This window comes from Calonectris borealis, chromosome 12, assembly GCF_964195595.1.
Source record: "Calonectris borealis chromosome 12, bCalBor7.hap1.2, whole genome shotgun sequence".
Lineage (NCBI taxonomy): Eukaryota > Metazoa > Chordata > Aves > Procellariiformes > Procellariidae > Calonectris > Calonectris borealis.
The window spans coordinates 11,773,694-11,799,066 of record NC_134323.1 but is presented as its reverse complement, the minus strand read 5'-3'; the positions used below and the strand labels follow the sequence as shown (position 1 = coordinate 11,799,066).

Here is a 25,373-nt window from a genome sequence, read left to right as displayed (position 1 = left end):
ATGAGAAAGACAGAAGAAAAACACCTACATCTCCAGGTGATTTCTTCCGATTTCTGTGATCCTACCTGGGGTCACAGAAAATGGTGGTGTTGCAGCAAGAGTATTCTCCTTCTCTGTATCTGTGTGAGAGCATTTCACTTTTACAACTAGCTGAAGTTTCAGGACACACTTTTTTTTGCTGACTTGTGAGAGTAATACAGATTACTTCAGTGGTTCTCCCTCTCAAAAAGAAGAGTTTCAAAAAAGAAAGTGTCTTCCTTATCTGTGTTACACACCTTGCTAACTGGTATTTTGAGCATTCAGTTTCACTGAATCACAAATAGCACTTGCTGATGTAGCACACAAAGTATTCACACATACATGACTGATTTTTTTTTCAGGACAATAATTCAGGATCTCGCTCTGGACTGTAGACAAATTCAACATCTTGTCCTCTTATAAATGCAAATTATGGTTAAATAAAGGCAGGAGTAAATTTTTGTTCAAGATAAATGGCACATCTTCCTTAGTAGTGAGAAACCACAAAGACACTTTTGAGGCACTTTTGAAGATACTTTTCCATGAAGCCTAGAGGCTTAGGCTCAGATTCATAACTACTGAAAATTACATGTCCAGGTTCCATATGTACATAGAAGCTGATAGGTGTCTGTAATTTGGTATGATACCCAGTATGAAAGAGAGGCACATACTACTGAGAAAGATCAGACCCTACATTTTGAAAGAAAGAAACCTAGGGATGCCCATCCAAAATGCATTGTGCAAGTTGCATTTATGGCATGATACGTTTTAGGGGCAATACCGTGTGCTTGTGTTCTTTGAGGCTGTGCCAACATACAGTTATCCATCAGGATCATTTGGGGTAGCCTTTCACCTGAGTTCAGGGAGCTGAAAACAAGCTGCAGTTTCACTTGCAAGTAAAAACCATGGCAAAGTTCAAATTAACTTGGTAAAAATCCAGGGAGATCCTTGCAGCTTCTCTGGGCTAGCGGCTTACCTCTGAGACTGAATTTACAGAGGAAGGCAAAAAGGAGCTCTAATTAGAGATTCCTGGCAGAAAAAAAAAGAAAAAGAAAAAAGCCTTAACTTCAAATTTTTCTTAATTGAATCTGTCTGGGCATAGAAAACGGTTTTGTTTGTCCACAGATGTGCCTTTCTGCTGCAGTCTGTATCCAGAATTCAGCATGTGAAGTCCCTCATGTACAATACAAAGAGCGAGAGCCAAAACAGCAGCAAAAAAACAAAGTAAAAAATGTCAACAGGAACAAATCCTTCCCATATGATCTTCAGGAACAGCAGTAGAGCATAATGAAGATCTTTTGCAAAAAAACTCGATTTGTATTTTATAAAGTCAGTGATACTTGGGCAAAACTTGCAACATTTGTAATAGAATTCTGTTTCCAGGTTAACTGTCAGGTATTCATTGACTGGTGGGTTTGGTTTGGGTGGTTTTAGTTTGGGTGGATTTTGCTAGTTGTTTTTTTTTTCATTCTTACCTTCTAAAAAAGTAGAAAATTCTGATTGGGACGCAATGACTCCGATCAGAAGGCTGAAGCGATGGGCTTTCTGCAATGGACATCAGTAGTTTAGATACCCTGCAACAGAAACTCTCCTTCCTTGATAGATGAAAAAACAAAGGTAGCATCCTTTGGTAGTCTTACTCCTGATCTGGCAGTACAGTGCCTGCTTTCAGCACTGCCATAAATCTCCACTCGTGTTCCCTTTTCCTGTGCCTTGCAGCTCATTTCCTTCTAGCATAATGTAGCCTTTTCTGTGGAGAAAGTCTGTTCTGCTTTGGCAGGCTCACAACAAGCAGAAATGGTTTGGTAGAGGTTTAGCTTTTTTGTGTTTGGAGCTTTTTGTGTGCCAAACTTTTCCTTTCAAGACCCCGGTTTTTGTTGGGCTGTGGGGGGAGTTTCTACTAGCTGCCACACTTCTTTGTCATCTTGATTGCAGCATGATAAAATGAGAAGGCATTCGTCAGTACCAAAGTGCCCCAAATATAAAACATCCTAACAGTGTTGTTTTTTCTGCTGGTCCTGAAAAACCCAGAAGTCTCCCAAAGAGTTCTTTAGCAGATGTTCCACGGCAAAGAGCAGGGAGCCAGCAATCCAGCATGGACTGAGCATCTCAGCATCCTAATTCCTTTTTAAATGCCTGTATCCCTCTCTGTATAGTGAGAAAGCATAGAAAATATGCAAGCCCTGTTCTCCTGCAGAGGAAGGCCATATATAATGGTAAATACATTTCTTCACATGCCAGCCTCCACAAAATCTCTTTATGCAGTATTAGTATATTCTCCTGATGTGTTCTTCTGGCACTGGCCTCTGCAAGTCAGGGCTGAAAAGCAAGATTAGAGGAGTGCTTGTCTGCAAATTGTTCCCATCTTCAGGAACTTGTAGATTCTGTTTTTCTGATTTCAGGGTAACGAATGGCCCAATCTAGTGTTAGGGTGAGACGATTAAATTCTTGCTCCTGGACATGGTTCATCATCTCTTTCAGACAATAGAGACAAATTCCACTAGATCTCAGAGAAAGAAAGGTGGAGAGGAATATACTGGTGATGTTTAAGCCTGAGGAATTCCCATATTGTTGAGTAATGGAATAACCCCCACAGCTGAATTGCTCTGATTCATTTAACACTTTTTTTAGAATAATACCAAAACTTACAGAAAAATAAAATCCTTTTGCATCTGAAAATTAAGTTGAAATTTTTTATCTGATCCTTAAATACTGTTGTAATCACACTTCAAACATGGGGCTTCAAGATCAATAGTGTAAAACATAGCATTAAAAATCAGTAAGGCTTCAGAAAGGTTACCTCTGACTCCAAGAAATAGGTCAGTGATCTCGATGAGTGGCAGTTTTTCTGCTGTGAAAAACAATAGCTCTTTCAATAGTTACATGGGGCCGCATAATCTAGATCAGGCTAAACATCTTAATATAATATACCACAAAAACGATATGTTTGAACAATAGAAGGACCTTATTTAGAGTCACAAAAGCCAGGAAAAATCAAGTTAAGGAAGAATCTCATTCTATTGAATACACTGGCTCAGAGAACTAAAATCCACAGTATTATATGATCTATGACAATTAATGTCACAAGGACGCCCATCACAAAACCCCTAGTTCACCTGTGACACTGGACAACTCACAGACGTGTTAATTACGCTACATTAACTCTGGGTCAGATAATCACTCAGGGATGAGCAGTCAGGCTAGAAAAAGTTGCTCTCTAAGTATAGAGATGCATTCAGACAGTGGAGGACAGAAGTTGAGTCTGAATAACTGAAACACCTTCTCTTAAGCAGTTTTGCAAAAAGGTTGTTGCACTTGAATACATGTACATGACATAATAAGCTACACATCTGACAAGAAAAAGCATCGTTAGTTGGCTAGTCTCTCGCAGCTCCTAAGTGTCTTCCATCTTTTTCCTGTTATGCTGTGCAATCACCATGAGACAAGGAGAAAAAACTATTAGCACGTATCATGTATGATGGGTTTTTAATAGTCCCATATTGTGCTGTGAGATCGCTCCTGCTCGGGCCTCACGAGGAAGGTTGATGAATCCAGAAGAGTGTTCCTTGCCTCCCTGCCAACCCATGCCTTGGAAAGGATCAATATGTGCTTCTCCATAAACCTGAAGATAATGACTGCCAAGGAATAGGAGGACTTACAGCTTTAAGCTGTGTGCTTTTATATCATAAAAAATCATCCTTTTGTACAAAACACACAAGGGATCAGTTTTTCTTAGGGAGTTGCAAGGAATGGACCAAGAAGAATGAAAATGAGGGGTTGAGTTCCTTCTCTGGATTATTTCAAAATTCTTTAGCAGCTCTCCTGAGAGCTTAATAGAATAGCGTTTGCTTGCTTGTTTTTAGGGAGGTCATCTCAGACTATATTTCATTTCCATTTCCCCATGACTTTTTTTTTCTCTGCCCAGATTTTGTTTTGGTAGCAGATTTATTTCTTTGGTAGTTGGGGTTTCAAGCCTTGTTTTATCACTAATTTAAAACAACGCAGACAGTTCTGATGTCCATGAAAGGGAGATGAAACCATTTCAGAAATGGCATTCTAGGACTCCATAAACACAAAAGTTTCATCGTTTCTGATATTCTTAAATGCAGTCTGAAAACTTGAAAAGCCGTACACTTTGGAAACATAAATAATCAGCTCTTTTTATAAGTGTCTTGAAAATAGTAATAGCAGTAGTTAGTACAAGAGAGCAGAAAGTATCCAAGCTTGTTAAGCTTCCAAACACCGTACTTAGGATCAAGTAAATTAAAAAATAGCTGAATCGATATTTTAAAGAATAAGGGAAAGAAGTATTTGATTCTGGGTGGTGTCCTCACATGCCTAGCCTTCAGCTTGGAAGGGATTTCTATTTGTATGATAGAATTAAAATATTTGTAATTAAAAAAAAAGCTGACGAACTACTTTTTTGTACTACTGCTAGTAGATCTTGTTGCAATAAAGCCATTTCTTACAGTAATCTCTGCCAGAGACCAGTAGGACACAATGTCTACATGTTTGTTGGTTGTGGACCCGGCCAGTTTCCTAGCAACGCATTAAGATTTAAGCGGACTATTACAAAAGGTACCCAAATCCTGTACATATTACGAGTGCGTACAGAAGGAATAGCTCCCCTTCACATGCTCGGGCTCCTGATGGAAGATTAAAGACCCTTTTCTTAACAGGTCCCGAGTCCCTAAAATCCTACTGAAGTCAACGAGAGCCGAGGACTTCACTGCCTTATAGGATCAGACCCTACATTAAATTAAAGCAGCTAGGTACGAAGCACATTAGTCCATTATTACCCACAGAACAGAGGGAGGCTGGCAGTCGTACCGCAGGGGCGTTGGGTGTGAATGGACCATACTGTGTTCAGGTTGCACAGCACGGCGGAGAGTGATGGGGACAAGTGTGATCTGTTCTCGTTAATTAAAGTTATAGGGGGCCAGTCTCGCTTACTCCTTTTACCACAAATCTAGTAATAAAAACACTTGTCATTGACCAAACATGGTCAGGGCACAGGAGCTGCTCCGACAGCCCGCCTGTCCTTTGCAGCAGGTAGGGATCGATCGTCGTCTTGATTTCAGAGACAGGGAAGGTGGCACGCAAAGGCCAAGAGGAGCAAATTCACAAATTCACTTCCAGCCACCAGCTTGCAGGCCCTCCCTGAAGACAGGTCTCTGAAAATGCCATCTATTGAAATCCCTACTTTTCCTTTTGTGGCCTTCTGAGATAGTCCAAGGACTTCTCGGCTGAGATTTAGCTGCTCAAAAGCACCAGAACTGAAAAAAACCCAAACCAATGACAAAAATTCTGTAAAGTGACATTTATAAAGAACCTACTTCAAGTAGAGGTCTATTGTCTTGTTTTTCTTTCCTACTTACCTAAAACAAGACAAACATCTCTGATCTGTAGCAGAACTAGAACAGAAAGTGTATCGTAACAGGGGTCCTATACATTGCGATGGCAGGGGTGCTCAGGTCTGTGTTAATCTGTATTTTGCAGGATTAGCTCATTTAATTCCATGTTTCTGTGTACTCAAAACATTTTATAAACAAGAATTTCCCCCTCAATTTTTCCACTGGGAGGGAAAGAGTGACATTTTTTGGATGAAATTTTTATACAGCTGGTCAACTGCTTAGACAAATTTGATATATAAAGACATCAGTGAGCAACATGAAGTCTACTAATTCTGAAGATACTTAATTTCAAGAAAACGTTGCGGTATTTGCTAATACAGGATTCATACGCACAAAAGAAAATTACATAGTAATATTACTAACTCTTGAGATCATGTTACAACAGGTCTGGCATTTTCCTTAAATTCCCAGATCATAGATATTTAACAGCTTCAAGAAAAGCTGACATTTCTTTTGGAAATCAAGAATTTTCTAGTTTTTGTTGGTAAAATTATCTAAATATATTCTTTAAAAATAAATAAAAGATTTAAAAATAAATAAAGTCAAGATTCAAGTCAGCACCAATTTCTAAATACGTAAGGAAGCAACATGGCATTGTAAGTGACGCCTGTGGAAGGGTATACTAAGTATTTGAAATCTCATTTAAACTCAGGTTGACATAGTTAAAGTGCACTTAAAATTAGGTGCAAGCTTTAAATCAAATATCATTGTGCAATAGTTGTGCACACCTAAAGAGACAGAAATACCTTTTCTTGCTTTTAAATTCCACCTCAGTTCATTGACCATAGTGAAACATAAGCATATCTTTGTATTCTTTGCTAAAACGGAGACAAAGCCATGTAGAGATGTAATGATACCATGCTGATGGAGGTAAAACTAACTATACCAGAATTTGCTAGCACAGATTTACAACCAGAAGAATGTAAACTTGAGAGCCTGAATGATTTCTGATAAAGGAGCTGTGAAACCTGCAAGAGCAGCAAGCTTTGCTTGTTTACATCTGCATCCAAAATAAGGTTTGTGTAAGGTCCCAGGCAGTGGCAGTAGAGCTTATAGGAGATTCTTAATCAATCTTTCTTCCCAATTATGTAACCTGAGCTACAACTGTATTTGGATGGCTTGTTACTGCTATTTTCATCTTGCTTTGTTTTAAATATGTATTGCCTGGAATTTCAATTTAGGAAGGTGCTGTCAGCATTTAACACCTTTACTGTTCAGGACAATACTGAAAACTAAGCTTTATCTTAAAGTTTAACATGTTTAAATTCCCATGATACTCCCTCAGAGATTAAGGATCAAGTGATGTCTAGTTTAGAGATGCTCTTCTTAATGGATCCCAGGTTATAACGTTGTCACAGGTTTGCAGAAGCTACATAAGCACGGTCAAAAAATTGACCAACTGGCCTGAGTCTGAGCACACTTTTGCAGGGCTTATCTTTGTGGGGTCAGAGCAGGATGCATAAAACCTGATAATTTGTGAGAAAACCAGGGGCGAGAGTGGGAATTAAGTTTTGCCTTATTTATAGTTGAGCAAATCAGTTCAAGCTGTGTCTTTTCTCCAGACCTGCTCATTCCTGTAATGCTGCCCCGTGAGTCCCCCTGTGTCCCTTTGCTGCTGTGGAGTCCTGGGGCAAAGACGGCTCACATGTGGGTTCTTAGTAGCCATAGCTGAGGGTTGAAAGGGCTCCAGTGCATGCAGAGGTAAAGTTTTAATTTGCACCGTTCACTTTGCTGAATGTACACTTATTAAAGGAGGAACATTTTTCCCAGCAAAAAGCTGCAGAGTGATGGCGTGCGAGGTAAGCAGGGAGGTGCTGCAGCGGCTGGGGAGCAGGGTGGGGGTCAGGGAGGCAGTGCCAGCTTCCAGGCTGGTTTCTTCCACTAGAGCCTAGACTCATCTAACAAAAAAGATCCTTCTGTGAACTTGTATTAGTGTACTGTATGACTTTTGAAATTGCATACAGCCATTTTATTGTATCTTTCTAATTAGGCAAATGATGATACTTCCACGAGGACTGACGGCTTTCAGGAATGGACAGGAAGAGGCTTTCCCACTGGGCAGCAGTTGCTGATAAATTTTCCAGACTGTTCAAGTAATCTGTTTACTGTGCTCAGTCACAATGAGCAAGAAGAATAGAGCTAGGGGGAGAAAAAAAGAAAAGAAAAAACAACCCACAGCATTTTCCATGAAACTAATTATGCTTAAAAAATGATGCCAGGGTTCCTGCCATTGGCATGAGTAGGGCTGAAGAGTCTGGGCTGGCAAAAAACTGTATCTGTCATACTGTCCTTGTCTGCCCCACAGCACCCCCTGACACAGCTGAACTCTTTGGCTGTTATTAAAGATATTGGAGAGCTTTAGAGCAGTATTTTGTAATTGCTTTTCTTCTTGATAAATACTGAAAATCATTGCAGGTGCAGAGGGCACTGTGAGAGCCATCCCAGAGGCGCAGCTGTCACTTGTGGGATTTCTCAGCCAAGGGACAAACATTAAATCAGCTGCATGGTCTGGCACCTGCTTCTTAAGCCGCTATGGGGGGACCTTGCTCCACTATCAGTTGCTTTCCTTAAAATCAGGATTTATCTGGTAGTAGTCAGTCACACGGTGTCCTAGTGAAGACCCCCACCTCCTCCAGCATGCATGCAGGGCAGGGCATTAGGAACTGCCCATTTCTACATCGCGGGATTTAATGACATTTCTGCTATTTGGAGGTAAAACTCCAAGTCAGGAGGATATTGAAGTCCAGAGAGCACAGAAGACAGATGTCAGACAGATAACAAGGGCTAATACAGCATAAAGCTGCACTATTTATAGAGCAGTGTGCAGTGCTGCACTTTCTTACCAGGGCAACCCAGGGATTTTAGGAACATTAGAGGAGTTTCATCTACATCCCTCTTACAGCCTCAACATTGGTTTAGCATTCAGTTTCTCTTTGGAAACTAGTGGAAGGGTTGAAGCCTTCTCTAATGCCACAGCAGTGCTTGGCTTCAAGGGTCACAGTAGCTCCTTTATGTGCTGAAGTCCCACAGTCAAGGGGGGAGTTTGAGCTCCTGCTCCCCGCAGCCCCCTGCGCTGCTGCCAGTGGCGATGCAGTGGGACCCACCAAAAAGGACTGCTCCACAGCTCTCTCTTGGGGCCCCTCATCTTCACCTGGCAGCACTGCCTTGCCATAAACCCTACTCAAGGTCCCTGCTGCCAGGGAAGACGGCAGGAAAGGAAGGTGCAACACGAAGCTCAGCAAAGGTGGGGGGTGGTATCCCCACCCACAGCCCTACTACTGCATAGGCTGCTTTCAGCGCGGCAGTGTGCTGGAGCTCACTCAGTGTTACTCCTTTGAGAATATCCCAAGGAAAATGTCATCTAGTCCCTAGGAGGCGGCTTTTCCCAATATTTCTGCCTTATTGTTGCAGCATATAGAGAAGGGCACGGGAGGCTGAGGTTTGCTCTCCATGGTAATGAAATGCAGCCCACATATCCCAAGACTGGCAAGAGAAGAGGAGAACAAGTCAGAAGTTAAGGAAGTGGAGAAATCAGACCAAGTACAAGAGTCAGAACAGAGGAGCAGGAAATAAAGCAGTGGACTGTGTGCCTGAAAAGAGCAGACAGAGCCTGCAGCCGCTGAAAGGATTAGCAGAATAAAAGGAGTTCTCAATTTAGAACAATAATAAAAATCCTATCATACAGGCTTTAACTTCTCCTTTGATATAAACATGTTGCAGCAGCATTACTCAAATAAAACGGAATAAAACCATGCACTAGCAGACATCCATCTTCTCCTTTATTATTTCGCATGCTCCTAAGAGGCCTGACCCTGGCACCTCCTCACCATTTATCTACCTTAGTGCAGGTCTGTCCTCTGCACACGTCATCTAAATGTTTGGTCTCCAGCGCGGGGAGGTATGCAGGTGGGGACCAGCACTGACTGGTGGGGACAACCATGTGTCCTTCCAGTGCCAAACTGAGCCATGCAATTTTGAACGCACAGATTTGTAAATTAATCTATCATACCCAGTGTATGCCCACGTGCACGAGAGCATGATGCTTGCAAGCCACAGAATGGGATCAGAGTTTCCAGTGCTTTTTTTGGTTAAGAGAGCATTTGCATTTCACTCTAAGTACTATAGTGATAATATCCCACATCATATCTTCTTCAGTGAGGTCTTTACAGTACAGATGTGCCCTTCCTACAAGTACAGTCAGCACCTGCCAATGTAACCTCCTTTGAGTGCTATTCAAGCAGCAGGTTATTTTGTGACAAACGTTACCAAAACAGAGGCTTAAAAGCTTTCTTGATGAAGTTTCTCTTGGTTAGCCTTCTTCTGTAGAAGAAAAACAATTGACAAATTATCACTAATCTTACAGAAACAAGATAAAAGAGCATCCCCTTTTGGAAAGGTAGAAATTTTAAACTGCGGCATTTTCTGGTTTTAAGCTATTGGGTACCTTGGCAGATGTTGGGCTACTAATGGTCTGAGCATGGTCAGCCTCATATGGTAAGCAGCAGGCTTCAGCTGAATGGCAAAGTACTGCAGTCCTATACATGCACCTTGCAGGTTTTGCAAGGACTCTAAGGCTGCTTTCCACTGCTGGTGGAAAGTGATTCCAAACTAAGTCATTATTAAGCAGTTTATACACCTTAAGCCAGAGCCAAATGTGCAGCTTACTACTTTTAAGGAACTATTCAAATGGCCCTAGATATACTAAAGGTCCTGGGAAACTGAGGTTAGCAGTTCTCATGAGTTTGATTTCTCTTCTCTAGATCATGAATTTTTCATCTAATTGCAACAGAGCTGCCTAACACACCCCCAAAATCACCACAGTGCAGCCTTCACGTACAAGCAGTATCCACTTGCTATTTCTGCTCATTGGTTCTCTTTGCAATTTAATCAGTCTTATGTTTTTTAAAGCGTCGAAGACAAGAAAACAGAGGTTCTTCTCTCTGAAGGGAAAGATGCGTGCAATTGTCTTGCAAACAGGTTGATTTCAGTAACGCTGAGGAAAACAGCAAACCACAAAGGTGACAGCCACAATAATATTCCCTAAAATTCAGGTTAAGAGTGATACTCCATCCTCGCTGCAGCTCCCCGAGCTATCCAGATGAAAGACGCTTTCCAGTCCCTCATGTTTCCCAACTGATGGCACTGCTTGATTTCGCCTTTTTCCTGCCAGTTGTGAGCTCCGTCCAGCGGCGGGGACCGGCCCGGGCTGTGGCCCTGCCGAGCCCAGGGCGGGGACCGGCCCGGGCTGGAGGGGGCAGCTGCCCGCCGCGGGCGGGGCGGGGCGGGCCGCTGCCGGCCCTTCCTGCCCCCCGCACCGCTGCACCCTGGTTTCCGGAGAAAAGGGGAGGGGTGGAAAAACCGGCCATGTTTCTTTGGGGTTTTACACTCATTAAAGGATTTTTTTTCCTAAGTGAAGCAGTTTTGCAGGAAACTGAGCCTGGCTTATTAAATATTCTAGTCGGTGAAAGGCGATATATAAATTGCAAGCGTCCTTTTGAGGATGCTGCAGCTTATTTTAATATATAGATACTGCATTTTAATATATAAATATTACAATGATCGGCAGATCTCCATCGTATCTTATGCACTAGCAAAATCTAACCCTAGTACTAAAACAGACTAGCACACGCTCTGTAAGACCGCATCAGTCATTATTAGTGAAGTTATGCCTGAAATATTTACTTTCCTTTACTCAGCTTTGGGTTCTACCCACACCTTCATTGTTAGAAAAAGCTGGTTCTTCAGGTCCTCATGGACTATACCTGTATTTTAGTGCTCAAAAGGCAAATATCTTCTTTATAAATCTATGTCAAGTTAAAGAAAACACTTTTGTCAGTATTTTAAGTAGCCTAATTTTTAAAATCTTTAAAGTTGGGTGTAGCATAATCAGATTATAAATTCTTAACCCAGTAAAATCCGCTTGGAATGCTGGAATTACAGTTTATAATGACTGGTCATGTTCTTACTTGCTAGGAATTTTAACATAAATATTTGAACTGAAGTCAGATTTTAAGATCATTTAATTTTGTTAAATACCAATCCCTGTAGACATTAAATTATCACTGTTATTTTTATAGCCATTTTTCAGTTTTTCTTTTGCAAGCATATTAGCAGAGGAGCCATAATTCATTTTCCACTGGCACAGTAGTTACATTTTTTACTCGCATATGAAGTTAAATGGCTATTATTTTAATGCCAAGCTCTATAGATTCTTTTATTCTTCATCCATTCTTCATTAAGAGTTTTCTGAATGCTATTTAAAAGCAAAGAAATTCAAGGCCATTACATGAAACATCTAAAACGTTGCCATATAGCCTAAATTCATGCTTGACTAGAGGTTAAGAAAATGCGCTTGGAGTGTTTGCTGGTTTTAATTCAGCAAAGTCCCTATAGCCTAGTAATTTTTTAGGCCTGACTGCTGTGTTGATTCAGAACTTCATTTACCCTTTGTATTTTACCTGGGGGGGTAGGCACTTACAATCTCTTGTATTAAATGCTACACTTCTGTTAATAAGCTGGAGAGGAGCAGGGCAAAGGCTGAGCAGCACCTTGTGCTCATCCATCCCGGTACGTGCCGTGGCACGGCTTCGGTGCATGGCAGCCATCGCGCTCCTGGCAGTGCCGGCACATGGGTCAGGGCAGAGCCTGAGGTTGGCCAGGGCAGAAAGAGGCAAGTTTATTTACTGGAAATAAATAGAGCTGGTGGGACTGCCTGTGCTGCCACAAGATTTCCGATTAGCACCAAAATTATGAGCTACATGTTACTTCTTGGCTGATTTTGTAGGTGTGTCATGCCCTGAGTTCACAAACAGGCAGTGACAATCAAAACCGGTCACTAATGTCCTCAATTAGAAGTGCTTAACTCCTGAGAGCCAATTAGTAACTGACAATTAGCTGGACTGGAGGCTGCTTAGTTTAGCAATTTTCTGCTAAATAAATATATAAATAAGCATATAAATAAATATCTACGATGAGTTACATCATCGCCATTATTGACATAATCACCTCATATTTAATTTGGATTTAAACAGTTTGTAAAGCACAATTCCTTTTTTTGTTGTTGTTAAACAATATCAAATCTTTACAATATTTCATACGCAAATAAGATATATTTACTTATTAACTTCCAGGCAGGATGCAAAGCTTCAGCACTTGTTTATAAGAGAGCTATTTTAAGCAGTGACACAGACTGTCATCCTGTTGGCCTGAACAGTGTCTACTTAGATGTGGGAGTCCTGCGAGGATGGATAGACTTTTGATTATTCTTCTATTCACAGCTATCAGTGAAAACTATCCATATCTACTGTTGAGGATACAATATACCAATATATCAAAAGAAAGCTGTAACTGAAACCAGGTTGGTCTCAAACATTTAATTAAAAAAAAAAAATCTCATTTTGTACAGCTTCATAAAAAAGTGACAAATAATGGTTTACATTCCCCACATTGGCACTGAGAAAGGATGCTGGACTTGCCCTTCCTAGCCGAGATACCCAGACACATACTCAGACCATCTGTTACAACGGTAGCAATGAAACACCCAATATACGGTTGGGAATATAATCCCTGATGACGCTGACTACCGTGTTTGACTACTGTCAAACTACTACTCCTCCTCCTCTAATTCAGTAAATTGGACGCACCTCTGTAATGACGCTGAAGGAAGCGGGACGCCCGGGTAACGCAGGCTTTCCAGAGGCTGCCTTCGAACATCGCATCCTCCCCACGGCATTACCTGCAACGTGCCACCAAGTGCAGGGTGACCCGCCTTGAGCTTTAGAGTTCCATCTCCTGAGGACAATAAAGAGCACTCGAGGAAAGCAGGAGCCTGGCAGGATTTATGCTCATGAACCATACACAGTTTTTCAGGAATTTTGCCCACTAATTCTTCACAACGAGTCACAAAGTGATATACCTGACTGCGGCCAAAAAAAAAAAAAGGTGCAGAATTTCTTTGTTAATATTTCACTTTGTAGGGGGAAGAGCTGCTTAGACAAATTTCTAGTCCATATTACAGAGCCATTCGGAATTTCAGATGCGTAACATAGATCTTTAATGAAACGCACAAGCAGTAAAAAGGCATGAGTGATATTTTCCTTTGCTAACCACACAGGAAATTGCTTAGTTTTATCAGAAATATGGTCTCTAAATACAAAAAGGCCATTCCTAAAGAACTGCTGAATACTTTCAACAGACTGCAAGATTCATTATTTTTACAGTCCGCGTGGATTGTGTGCTGCAGATAAATAAAAGATGCCCTAAGGACTTTGCATGCTAAGTGAATATGCAAAGTGTTACCAGGTCCCTTTATTTACTCAGAGGACAGTGATATTTAGTGTTCCCCTTCAAAGTGCAGTTCTTGAAGTGTTTTAATGAGAATTCGGCTTTTGTTTAAAAGATGAATTTCAACTCCCATAGTTACGTTAAAAAACATCAAAACCTGACCCCAAATGCACTCTCATAGTTCAAAAGCCAGAGGTGAACTGAAAACACTGGATTTTTCAGTAAAGCCCCATGCCCTGATTTTCAAGTCGGTACCACAGGTCTCGAATGGTTTAGCTCTGCACAAGGTGCTGGCCTACAAGCAAAACCGCACGTTACATGTGTGAGTGACTGGTCTGGGAAACCCATCCCAGGGCCAGGTCTCAGCACCAAAGTTACAAGCACAAAAGATCCCAAACGTAATTAGATAAAGGACTGGAAATTGGAAAGGACGGGGGTGTTGGCATTCTGTTCGGTGTTGGACCCCCTGCCACTAAGTCGGTGGAGACAGAGCGTGGCTGATAGCAGACTGAACTCGCTTCACACTCAGTTCACTGCCATGTCACAACAGCTGGTTTGGGTTTGTCCGACCTCCAGCGGGCTCGGTGGCACCAGCAAGTGCACTGGGTCGCAGCCGCCCCGGCCGTTTGGGCTGCGAGTGCGGCTCACAGAGCACAGGCTGAGCTCTGCTCTCGGATAAAAGTCCCCAGCAGCAGGTTACAGCACCGCATACAAAGTGCAGCTGGGAAAAGATTTGTTCAGTATTAAAACAATTTTAAAAGCATAAATTCCTATATCATGGGGGTTTTTCTTTTTTTATCTGCATCCTATTGTCTCCCCATAGTGAGTTGCCACAATATGCACTCTTTCCCATATACAGCACGATATTGTGTCATCTCTTACATCTAGGTGTTTGTTGCCTTCCCCCCCCCTTTCACAATAACTCTTGAAGTGGTATTATTCCATGAGAACCTCAGCTTTTGTTTAAAAATTATGTTCCTAACCCTCATGAGTTGTTTCAGAAAATTGTCAAAATCTGAACCATGAAGGCTTTAAAAAAAATTACAAAACACAGAAGACAAGTAAAATAGCCTGAAATATATCGCTTCTAAGATCTTATCCAGTGTCATGATTTTTTTTTTTGACAATGTTGAGAGTAATTTCCATATCCTAGAATAATAGGAAAGGAAAAAAAAAAAAAAAAGAAAATTGGGGAAAAAAAAAAGGAAGAAATGGCTGCATCTTTTCACCTCTCCAGTCAAGTAACACATACGGCAGCGCTGCGCGAGAGCACCCCAGGGTCTTAGCGAATGTGCGCAACTTGCAGTGTGGGAGCAGATCACCCAAGGTCTTGCAGGCTCTGGCAGTCCTGCCAAGGGTCATCTTTTCACACCAACGAGCAGCTCCTGAGCAATTTTATGGGCCAATTTCTTTAAGTTAAGAATAAAAATGCTTTGCTTTAACATCAAGCAGGCGTAGCTGTGAGGTCTACCTTTCTCCTCGTCTCCATCATAGACCATCGTTACTGTGAATAAGCAAAAAAATAAATTCACAGAATTTGTCAAGTTCAAGGCTCTCAAATATCTCTTTTACAAACTCCACTGACTAGAGCAGAAAGGGGATTTTGTTCCAGAGGTCAGTATTTTTGCAGGATGTCTTTTCAAGGTTCATTGGTGCGACACAATACAGTGCTGGGTTGAGGACAGCTTCTGTCCTGCAGAAAACTGACACTTGCTTAGGTTAAGAATATGAGAGGGCTGAGCAAGTGAGTATCATTTTTTTAATTATTATTAGCAGAAACATTTTCACATGCCAAGGGAGCGGGCTTGGGCCAGCAGACAGAGGCAAACTCAGGCTCATCACCCCGCTCTCCCCGCCTTGGCACACTTCACCTGCCCCGTTTCACGTGGCTCCGTCTCTCTCCATCCTCCGTTTTTGTGGCTGGCGTAATGCATTGAGCATCTGCGGTGGGCTTGGGGCACACAGTACCACAACACGAGTATGGATCTACCTCGCCCAAAAAGTTGTGCTGTGTGAATGCATCAGTCCCTCCTTAGGCTTGATCTGGAGGTGGCGAGAACATCGCCCACATGGGAAGCTTGTAATTTAGCATTTTTAGATGAGGTGCTGTGATTACTTAGTATGGATTTGTTCGGATTCATCACACAACTTCAGTAACTGGCTCATACTTCCCAGGCAGGGTTAAGGCTGTATTATTACCAATAAGAATTTTTTTTTTTTTATATATATATATATATATATATATAGTTCTAGACAGCCTATTCTGTATTATATTTATAAGATAGTCCGTGGCATGAACATATATGGAATTCAAGTATTAGTTTCCTTTCGGTTCAAAGAGGTAGTTTTGTAGCAAGAAACTCTGCTAGAGGCCATGAAGGAGCCGATAAAGTGGCTGTTTTACAAGAAGGAATTATTTTTTTCCATCTATTCACATCTTAGAAGAAAAAATACATGCAGTGAGTAACAGGAGTACCAGCACTAGTAAAGCTGAAACAAATTATCGCCAACATGGTGAGCACAGTAACGAGAGTCTCCCTGAGCTGCACAGCCAATTTCTTTCTTGCCCCAGAGTTGCTCACCAAATTCCCTCCAGTTCCTGCTGACCGAGGCTTGCTTTGAAAAACCTGTTTGTAGGTAAAGCATCTGCCCTACTGTTAAGTCTTCTGGTCTAAGCACTTCTGCTAAGGAACAGGAGACCTCCTGAAAACTCTGCTTCTCATCAGGCATTTTCTGACATTTCATTTTCTTGGAGTGTTTCAGCATCTTCACCACATCTATTTTTAAACATGTCCTACGCCGAGTGAAGTGAAGGTACTTCCCAGGCACATTTACCACATTCATGGCAGGTTTCCATCAGAACATTTTGTTGTCAGAGGGGGCGTAGTACTTCCACTCCTGCTGATATGGCTTTTGCACGTGTTGCAAGAGCAAAATAATAGGAAGTCCATCATGAGGTTGGAAGAGAATTTTGCCTTATCATGTATTCATTCATGAAGGACATTAGATTTTTTTAAAATATGATTAACTACTTAATTTAACAAAAAAAATCCTGTGGAAGTTTGTATGAAAGGACCATCCAGAAGGCTGCCTGTTCCTTCTTGTCCTGCCCCTTCAGGTAGCTGCACCCAGAAAGCATTATCCTTAAATAAAAAAAAAGTACTAGCTATTTCCAGCTCATACAGCCTTGCACACGAGGAGGACTGCTTTGGCAGTCTTGCCATAACAGGAGGGCATCACCAAGCCACGCTGTGCCACGGATGCCTCCTCCCCACAGCGATTCGGGTTTGAGTAGCGGCCCCGCTGCCGATGCCCCTCGCGGCCCAGCGCCTGGGGCGAGCGATGCCCTTTCCTAGCAGCGGAAACCCGACGCACAGAGAGATCAGGGCTGTGACAAAGCCAAATGCGAGCATTTAAAAAACACACCGTAGACTTTCTGTCTATGCATTGAGACTGCACTTTATCACTGCCACGCCAAATGACTGCCGCCACCTTATTTCTGCGGTTACACCTCACTGGGACTCATCTCTCTTTTCCCCGGGTCCATCACAGCAAGGCCTGATCACACTGCTTCCCACAGCGCTGCCAGCACTTATCTCCCCATTTCCCCACCCTTCCCAGCCTGCCAGCAGGTCTGCCCATCACACTGAAGCAGCTGAGCAGGTACAGAAAGCCAGGCACGCAGCCAGCTCTCGCCCCCTCGCCAGTGCGTAAGCCATAGCAGCCCTCGGGGGTCACCCCCCCAGCCCCCCCCAGCCCAGGTCTGCAGAGGGACCACGCTGTAACGTTGCACATCAGCTTGCAGATTTGCTAGATTTCTTGTCCGTTCGCAGTTTAGGGGATGCCGCGCTGCGTTTGGATTTTATCCTTTCTCCACGTACTGACACAATGAAAAGATGACAGAGTGTGGGGGTGGAAGCTCTTGCCGAGAGCTCGCTGAAGGATGGGTATTTGCATCTGCTGTTTGCTGCCAAAAATAGCAGCAAACCTGAGCTAAGGTAAAGGAGAGCACTGAGCAGGAGGAGACGGCGTGAGAGGAGCCAGGGGACTCATTTATGGGTTATTCTGTCTTTGGGCGATTCCTGTTTGTTCAGTACTGAAGTTGCCAGAATAGAAACGAGTGCTGTGCCACCCCAAAGAGGCAATTAAAACCTACCGATCTATTGTGGTGAAAAGCGGTATGTCCTAAATTCAGTATGATCCCCAAAATACCACTGGCTTCTCCCAAAATTGCAGTATTTTCAGGTGCATTGGTCTGTGAAAAACAGATACACACAGGTATCTACACTGGCAGGTAGAGGATCATTTTTAAGGGTCCTTTATAACTTAAGGCCTTCCTCCATACGCACAAGTATAACCGTTACAACTGCAGCACACAGCAGTGCCAGAGACTTTGAGACGACAGTTTTTAAACTCCTACGGCAGGTATTTCTTTTTCAGCCTAAATTCAAGATTTGTTACAGTTCCTGAACAGGGCACAACCAGTCTTCCAGAAAAGCTTGTTTGTTTTCAATATGTTGCAACGCTTCAGTCAGCAGGAGAAACTATGACCAAAAAGCCTCATAAATTTTATCAAGTATTATTAATGCTTTAGTAATACATTAACTCCTCATCTATCTTCTTGAAAGATTTCACCACTCCACTCCACTCCAGCCGTGTAGCTTCCCAGTAGGGAAGACCCAGAACAAATCTATTAGCGCTATGAATAATATTGTGCAAATCATCCACATCAAAACCCATTTCTTCAGCGCAAGCTGCCGTGATTAATGCTGTGGCAGTGGTTAGGGCTGCCTGTGCTAGTTCAGCTAAGGGATAGCTATATTTAATTTTACTGTTGTTCTAGTATGATCTAGTTTTGATAACAGCTACATCCCTGATCCAATTTCTTTTTTTTTTTTTTTAAAACACATAGAAAGTGCTTTTGGTCCCGGAGGATGTCTGTCCCACCTGCAGTAGGAGGTCTCAGGTGGGAGATGCCTCGGTCTTCCCCAGGGATTCCCTCCATGGCTAAAGATCTCAACACTGCCAAGATTTTTCTAAGCTTTACCCGCAATCTCCTACATCACATTTAAGCCAGTTATTTCTGGCTTAATCTTATCTGTGCATCAGAAAGCAGCCCATGCACACAAAAATGTATTCCTTACAAATATTGTCTGTACATTTGCAGACTTATCTTCTCTTGTTCAGCTCCTCTCTAGAGTAAACCCCAGTCCCTTGCAGAGTGTTTTCCAGTCTCTGGACTGGGAGCCGCTGAGCCCAGCCCAGCCACTGGCTCCAGGCAGGAAGGAGGGAAGAGTGTGGGCACCGAAGGGGCATCCCTCCACCCTGGACCCCAAGTTGGGGTGGAGGGAGGGGATATGTGCCAAAAGGAGAAGTTTAAATAGCCTTCGAGTCAATCTGTGATCCGTTCCTTGCACGTGCAGCTCCTTCCTGAATACAAACTTGCTCCTGCCTCGCATTTTGCCACTTTCTAAGTGAGACCCAGCGAGATGGCCCCAGCCTTCGTGTAGTCCACAGCCGTCTGCAGAGGATGGTGTCAGACGTAGCAGGAGGGTCCCCCGCATCACTGGTACAGGGGTACCCCATGGCTCGTGCTCCAAAATCTGTCCTCTGCGGGAGCAGGTTGAGCCCTGTCAGAGAGACAGACCAGCCAGCTACAGAAGTCGCTTGCTGAGCCCTTTAAATACACTAGCAAATCTTTTTTTCTTTTTACATGGTTTTAGGGATGATAGAAGATTTAATGCCTTTAAAGCAACATTATTATCAAAATTTTAGTGCTATTCAGTGTATTTGCTAAAATGGCAACTGTGGCTCTCAACTTTTATCTAAAAAGAAAATTACTCTGGCCTGCCCATGCCCATGGAAGGACTCTTACACAGGGGAACACGGCCAGCTGCAAAGCTTACAAATTCAAATTAAAAGTTGAAAAAATTTTTTTCAATGTCATGCCTTTTTAAACCGATTTCACAACTTGTGGGGGGTCTGCATCAATTTCTTTAATCTGTACCACTATTTCCTTACTGCTGTGCTTGGCCAGCCTTACTTGAAGCCGCCACACCACAGATTGAGCTGCCTGGGGGCACTTCATAACGTGGTTCAGCTGTACATTGAAAAGCCAGCTTTGACACCGACACAGCCCTCATACGCAGCACTGCCCTACAAGCTGACGTGCCAGCAAACAGAAAAGGCACAAAAGCACAAATCCCACCATCCCATCCCAAGAATGTATCTTTATTGCATTACGTATTACTGTATTTAGTCAGATTCTCTGGTTTGCCATTGCAGTGCCTTACTAACTCAGGGAATGGCTTCACGTGTGGCAAGACCCTCGTGCCACGAGCGGCCCATTGCCCCAAGAAGCCCGAAACCCTCTGGGCGATCCGGCAGGAGTTTGACAGCGGCAGGGCTGCCCCCGCGGCCTTCCACCCTCCTGCTCTCGCTGGGAAGTGGGCACCTGCTCATCGATTGCTGGAGTTGTCTATTTTCTACCTTAATTTCATTTCAAAGCCCAAATAGAGTATCTGCTTCAACACACGTGCTGCAAACACACGGCTACGTACGAGCGCAACCAGGGCAGACCGGCTGGATGAGCCGCGCGTCCTGAAGCTGCTTTAAGAAACGCAAGGACAGAATTGAAGCCAAACGCAGCAAAATTTCACATAACTAGACGTATTTAGGGGACTTGCTATACATTACAAGCTGAAAAGCATTTATAAAGCAGAGGGGAGGAAGAGAGCTTAGATTTGATGATGCGCAGGTTCAAAGGCTGCCGAGAAGCTGGGTTAGATGACAATACCTCATTAACGCCCGGTATCTAGTATTTTATTTTCCTGTCTGCACTGATAAGAAATGCTGTTCAACAGCATAGGCTGAGACTCAACTCTGTGAGTTAGGATTTTAATACTAACTCATAAAAGAAGAAAGCCCTCAGCAGAGTCCTACAACAGCAGGGTCTTCACATCCTTTTGGGAAAAGAGTGCTATTCAGGTATCGCTCAAAAAGTCCGAAGGCTGACAAAAAAAATCTCTCCTTCCAGACCCCAAGCAGCTACAAAGCACATCTTGCAGAGCAGTTCCCGCTGGTCTGGGATGACAACCATGCCCTGGCCCCACACGAACAAAGAACGTCTGTGATATCCAGCACTCCCCTTCTACACCCAGCACTACCTTGGCTCACACGCTAATTAAACAAAATCAGTAGGACGAAGTCCACATTGTCCAATATTTCAGTCACCCCACAATATCCCTTTAAAATCTATGGGCAATGACTAAGCAGCACACGTATTGCAAATATAAAATGTTAATTAATTTCTAATATTCAAGACTTTGAGATGACTTTTCAAGCACAACCTTAAACCTGCCCTGGTGGCAAGGGCACCTCTTGGCTCCTACATTATAGATAATGCTACGGAGGGGTTTTTGACTTCCCAACCCCTCTGAAGATGGGCCTTATCTTGTTTAGATTCCTCTCAGGAGGAGATGAAAATCTTCATTACAAAGATGCTTCTAACTCCTTTCGATAAAATACTTGGGCATGGCAGGTGACAGCAGCTGTCCGCGTTCGTGCCACAAAATCACTAGTTGCAAACACAGATGCTCACCCGAGTCTTACCGTGCTTCGGCAGAGCTGAGCATGTACTTACTGTCCTTGATTGCTGATAAACGGCAACGCTTTCCCCAGGGCGTAATCAGACAAAATACAATCAAGCAAAATCTGGAAGAGAGGGTTTGGTGGGGGGTTCTTGAATGGGGTTGAATGGGGGCTGTGGGTTTATTTGCTTTTTTTTTTTTTAATAAAAAAAGAAAGTAAAAGTGCATTTCGTGGTTTCTTTTACCTCACTGCAAACCTTTTTTTCCTTTCCAGGTAATATCATTGGTTCTGGGATCTTTATTTCACCAAAAGGAGTTTTGGAGCACACCGGCTCGGTGGGACTCGCTCTCATTATTTGGGTGCTTGGTGGAGGGGTGGCTGCCCTTGGCTCGCTATGTTACGCCGAACTGGGAGTCACTATTCCCAAATCAGGAGGGGATTATTCCTACGTCACAGAGATTTTTGGTGGGTTAGCTGGGTAAGTAGCCTATCTCTATATAAAGTAATTTGAAAACACGTTTATACTAAGTATATTAAGTGTGGAAAAGATGTCTGACTTGGAAGAGACAGGGAACTTTTGTCAATAAAATGCTTTCGCAAAGTCATTCTTTCTGCTCTCATTAAAAATACCAAATCGCCCCTACGCAGAGCTACGGATGGTTTCACTTCCCTCTCCGACTCAATGAAGTCCATGAAAGGGCAGAACGGTGCAGTAAATGACGCTGTCTCCACGTGACATTCCTGCGGCCAGCCATAAATGATCAGTACCTTGTACTGGGAAGCTTCATGCAGCAGGGAAGCCAGGCTGGAGCTACTTACAAACCAAAGCCCTCCTTTAACTACCAGTGCAGAAGGCAGCAAGTATTTCTATGGCATTACATTGCGAGACCTTCCTACAGCAGAATACAGAAAATTGCCGGAGAAGGAGACTTGCCCACAGAAGCGTCCCAGGCGCAGGTGCCCGGCTGCGGCGCTGCCTCACTGACTGCAACTGTACAAAATAAGTGTTGTAAATTCAAAGAGGGGGAAATGCTAACTCAGGGAATGATTTCTCTTTGAAAATACCACAAATGGAGTAGTGTGGCTAAGGGAGGAAGGGACAAGTGAGAAGAGGTCATGGTTTATACTTGACTGTATATTTTACTGTGTCTTCAACAAGAAAAATGAAACCGATAGTCACAGCTTACTAGAGAAGCACTAAAGCCAGCTTGCTCATTTGCGAGTAAAGAGGCCATGCCACATGTTGGTGTTTTATTTCTGAAAAAGTAGCACCATAACCGCAAACTAGAGAAAGAAGAAGGAACAAAAGAAAAGAATATTCCTTCTCATTTGAGACGGAAAACAAGCTCATAACAGTTGAGCTGGCTGCTAAGCTAGAGTAAATCAGCCCAGGTGTAATGCCGGCAGGCTGTCACCCCGTCCCATGGGCTGTCCCCTTGCTGCTGCCTGCCTCGGCTCAGTGCCACTGGGCACAGCCAGCAGCTGAACACATGCTAGGTGGCAAGGTAGTTTTCTGATGCTTGTCAGCCTTAAGCCATTGCCTTATACTAGTTCTCATGAAAGTCTGCGTTTCTTTGGTCGGAGGAATCGCTTCTCTGAACGTTGTCCCACTTTGCATAGAAAATTACACTGGCATCGCAGCACGGATTGAGGTAACAACAATATTGGCTTGCTTAGCCAAAATCTCAACTCGTCTTCGCTGAGGTTTGTTCTCTCACGGGGCAGGAGCTGCACGGCAAAGCCCCCGCTCCCCCGGGAGGCTGCGGCGGGCCGTCAGCAGCTTCCCCCATCGCCTGCTCCGGGAACGGGGTCTGCAAGGAAGGACCATGCACATGACAGAGCATAAAACTGCACAAGGGGTCACAAGTGCCATCCCGGGAATGTTGCTGTGGGGGAGGCCAGAAACTATGGCAGTTTCACAAAACCAGAAGAATTATGCTTTCTAAGGGAGAAAAAGGAAGTAATTCAAAATGAAGTACAACTAAACCTGGCTTTAGTCATTCCTCGGCTCACTCTCTGTGCCATGTTCAGAGAATTTGCATGGTACCAGAGAGCACCAGGCTGTGCAACTGCCGTAACAAACCACATACCCGTTGATTGATCGCTGCCCAGCATTCACCTGGGGACAGAGCGAAGCTCTCGCCTCCCAAAGCGGGGAGCCCTCTGCTGCGGCAGCAGCTTGCTTGGTGTCCAGACTTGCGATGCACAAGCAATATCAAAAAAGCACAACCTTGTCACCTGAAGGGAAGCAGTGCTCCTGTTCTTGCGTTGCAAAGAGACTTTACCTTTTCTCCCAAGAAAATAAACCGTGTCGTAAGTATGACAAAGGGTTGCCTTAGGCAAGAAGCCTCCAGGTAGGTTTTGGTGTAAAAAGGGGAGCCTCAGTCGTATTTTCCAGGAAAGCCTGGCTGGGATTGCGCCCTGCTGCACTTTGCTGAGCCGCCACCTAAAGCCTGCAGCTTTGGGGAGCTCTCACAAGCACCTTCAGTTTTCCACTTCGGAAGTGCCCGTTCCCCCGCTGGCACTCGCGCATGGGGCTCCGGGCTGAACGGGGCCCTTCGGGAGCCTGCACTGTGCCTCCCGGGAGGAAAAAACCACTGCTTCTCCAAAAGTTCCATTTTCTCTTTTGATTTAATCCTTCTACAGCAAAGAACATCAAATTCAGCACACAAAGCTTTAGTGCATCTGCCAAAGGATTTTCCCAATGGCAAATCTGGATGGTTTGGTTTATTCACACGAAGATGTTTATTATAGGAGCACATGCCGTACCCACCCAGACCACAACATTTCCTCTTCAATTCTGTTGTCTTGTCCCTGCCCTCCCAAACCCTCCCTGTTTATTATGTTTTCCTGCATAGGTATACGGAACAAAGATGTGCTATTTGATCGTAACAGCCATTGGAGTATGACATGCCCCAGCTTCTGTGCCTGGCAGTGTTGATAGTTGGTTGCGTAAATAAAAAAAAAAAAAAAATCATAACCCTGCTAGGTGTGATGCAAGAAGGTAAATGGAATAAAAGCGAGAGAGGCAGAGCAGGGCCATCTCCCGAGCTGGCAGAAGCTCTGGCTGCACAGCAGCAGCCCTGCTCCGAGCCCGAGTCCAGCTAAAGGACAGTGCGTGAAACGCTGCTGAAAGCGGTGGCAAACCTCAGCTGGAGGTTACCCTGCAGAGGGGACACCCCCCGGCAGCTCTGGCCAGGGGAGAAGGAAGGGGTGAGGGAGGGCTCCTCTTGCACTGGGCTCTGGTCTGGCCAGAGAGCAGACTTCCCGCTTTCATCTTCATTTAGAAATCATCCTGGTTTTAAATAGCATTTGTGTATGAGCACAGTAGCTGCAGGGAATGTGTCACATCCCATGCTGCTGGAGCCATCTAAGCACAGCTCATCTTGCATGCATGTGGGCTTGCATGTCTGTACAGGTCATAAAAAACATTACCCAAAATAGCAAATAATAGGCTTAATATGTATTCTTGCAGAAGACAATGAAAAAATTCAGCTTCATGAAAAACCCACTAGTGTGTTTTTGATAAATACAACTTCTTCTGAATAGCAATAACGTTGCAACTAACATAGCTGCTTCACCAGCAGTGACTGGTGCCTGGACATAGGTCCTTACCGAAAATCAGTAGTATTGAAATCAGCAGAGAGCTCTAAGCACTTAGCTAAGTGATAAGTGTCACTCCAAACTGCAAGTAAAACATGCTTCAAATATACTTCTATGTCTCCTTTTTGTAGTTGTTGGTACAAAAATCTAAAGTTTCCAAAGGCAATAATTCTTTCAGCGATGTAGGTTAATATTAATAATATTCAAACTAGCTCCAACTTTCTTAAACCAGCTTTTCCCCTGATAAGGTGATCTGTACTACAGCATCTATTTCAAACTGTTTTCTTTTATTAATGACACACAAATAGGGTACACTCCAATTTTCTATTTTCACAGGCTGCTTTGACTCCATGATATTTTATATCTGACATGAGATCCTCTTGGGAGTACAGGCACATCCCAAATACATGTTTGAGAACCAATTTCACCAAGTCCACTAGACTATTAGACCGAGATCAAACCATG

The 25,373-nt window shown here is 43.5% G+C and overlaps 1 protein-coding gene across 1 annotated transcript in view; it reads left to right on the top strand.

Annotated features, from left to right (window-relative positions):
• The window catches only part of SLC7A10 (solute carrier family 7 member 10), a 45,512-nt gene that overhangs the window by 5,930 nt on the left and 14,209 nt on the right, over positions 1 to 25,373 (top strand). The window contains 1 exon segment of the mRNA XM_075161370.1: positions 21,579 to 21,783. Within this exon segment, the coding sequence (XP_075017471.1) occupies positions 21,579 to 21,783 (205 nt within the window).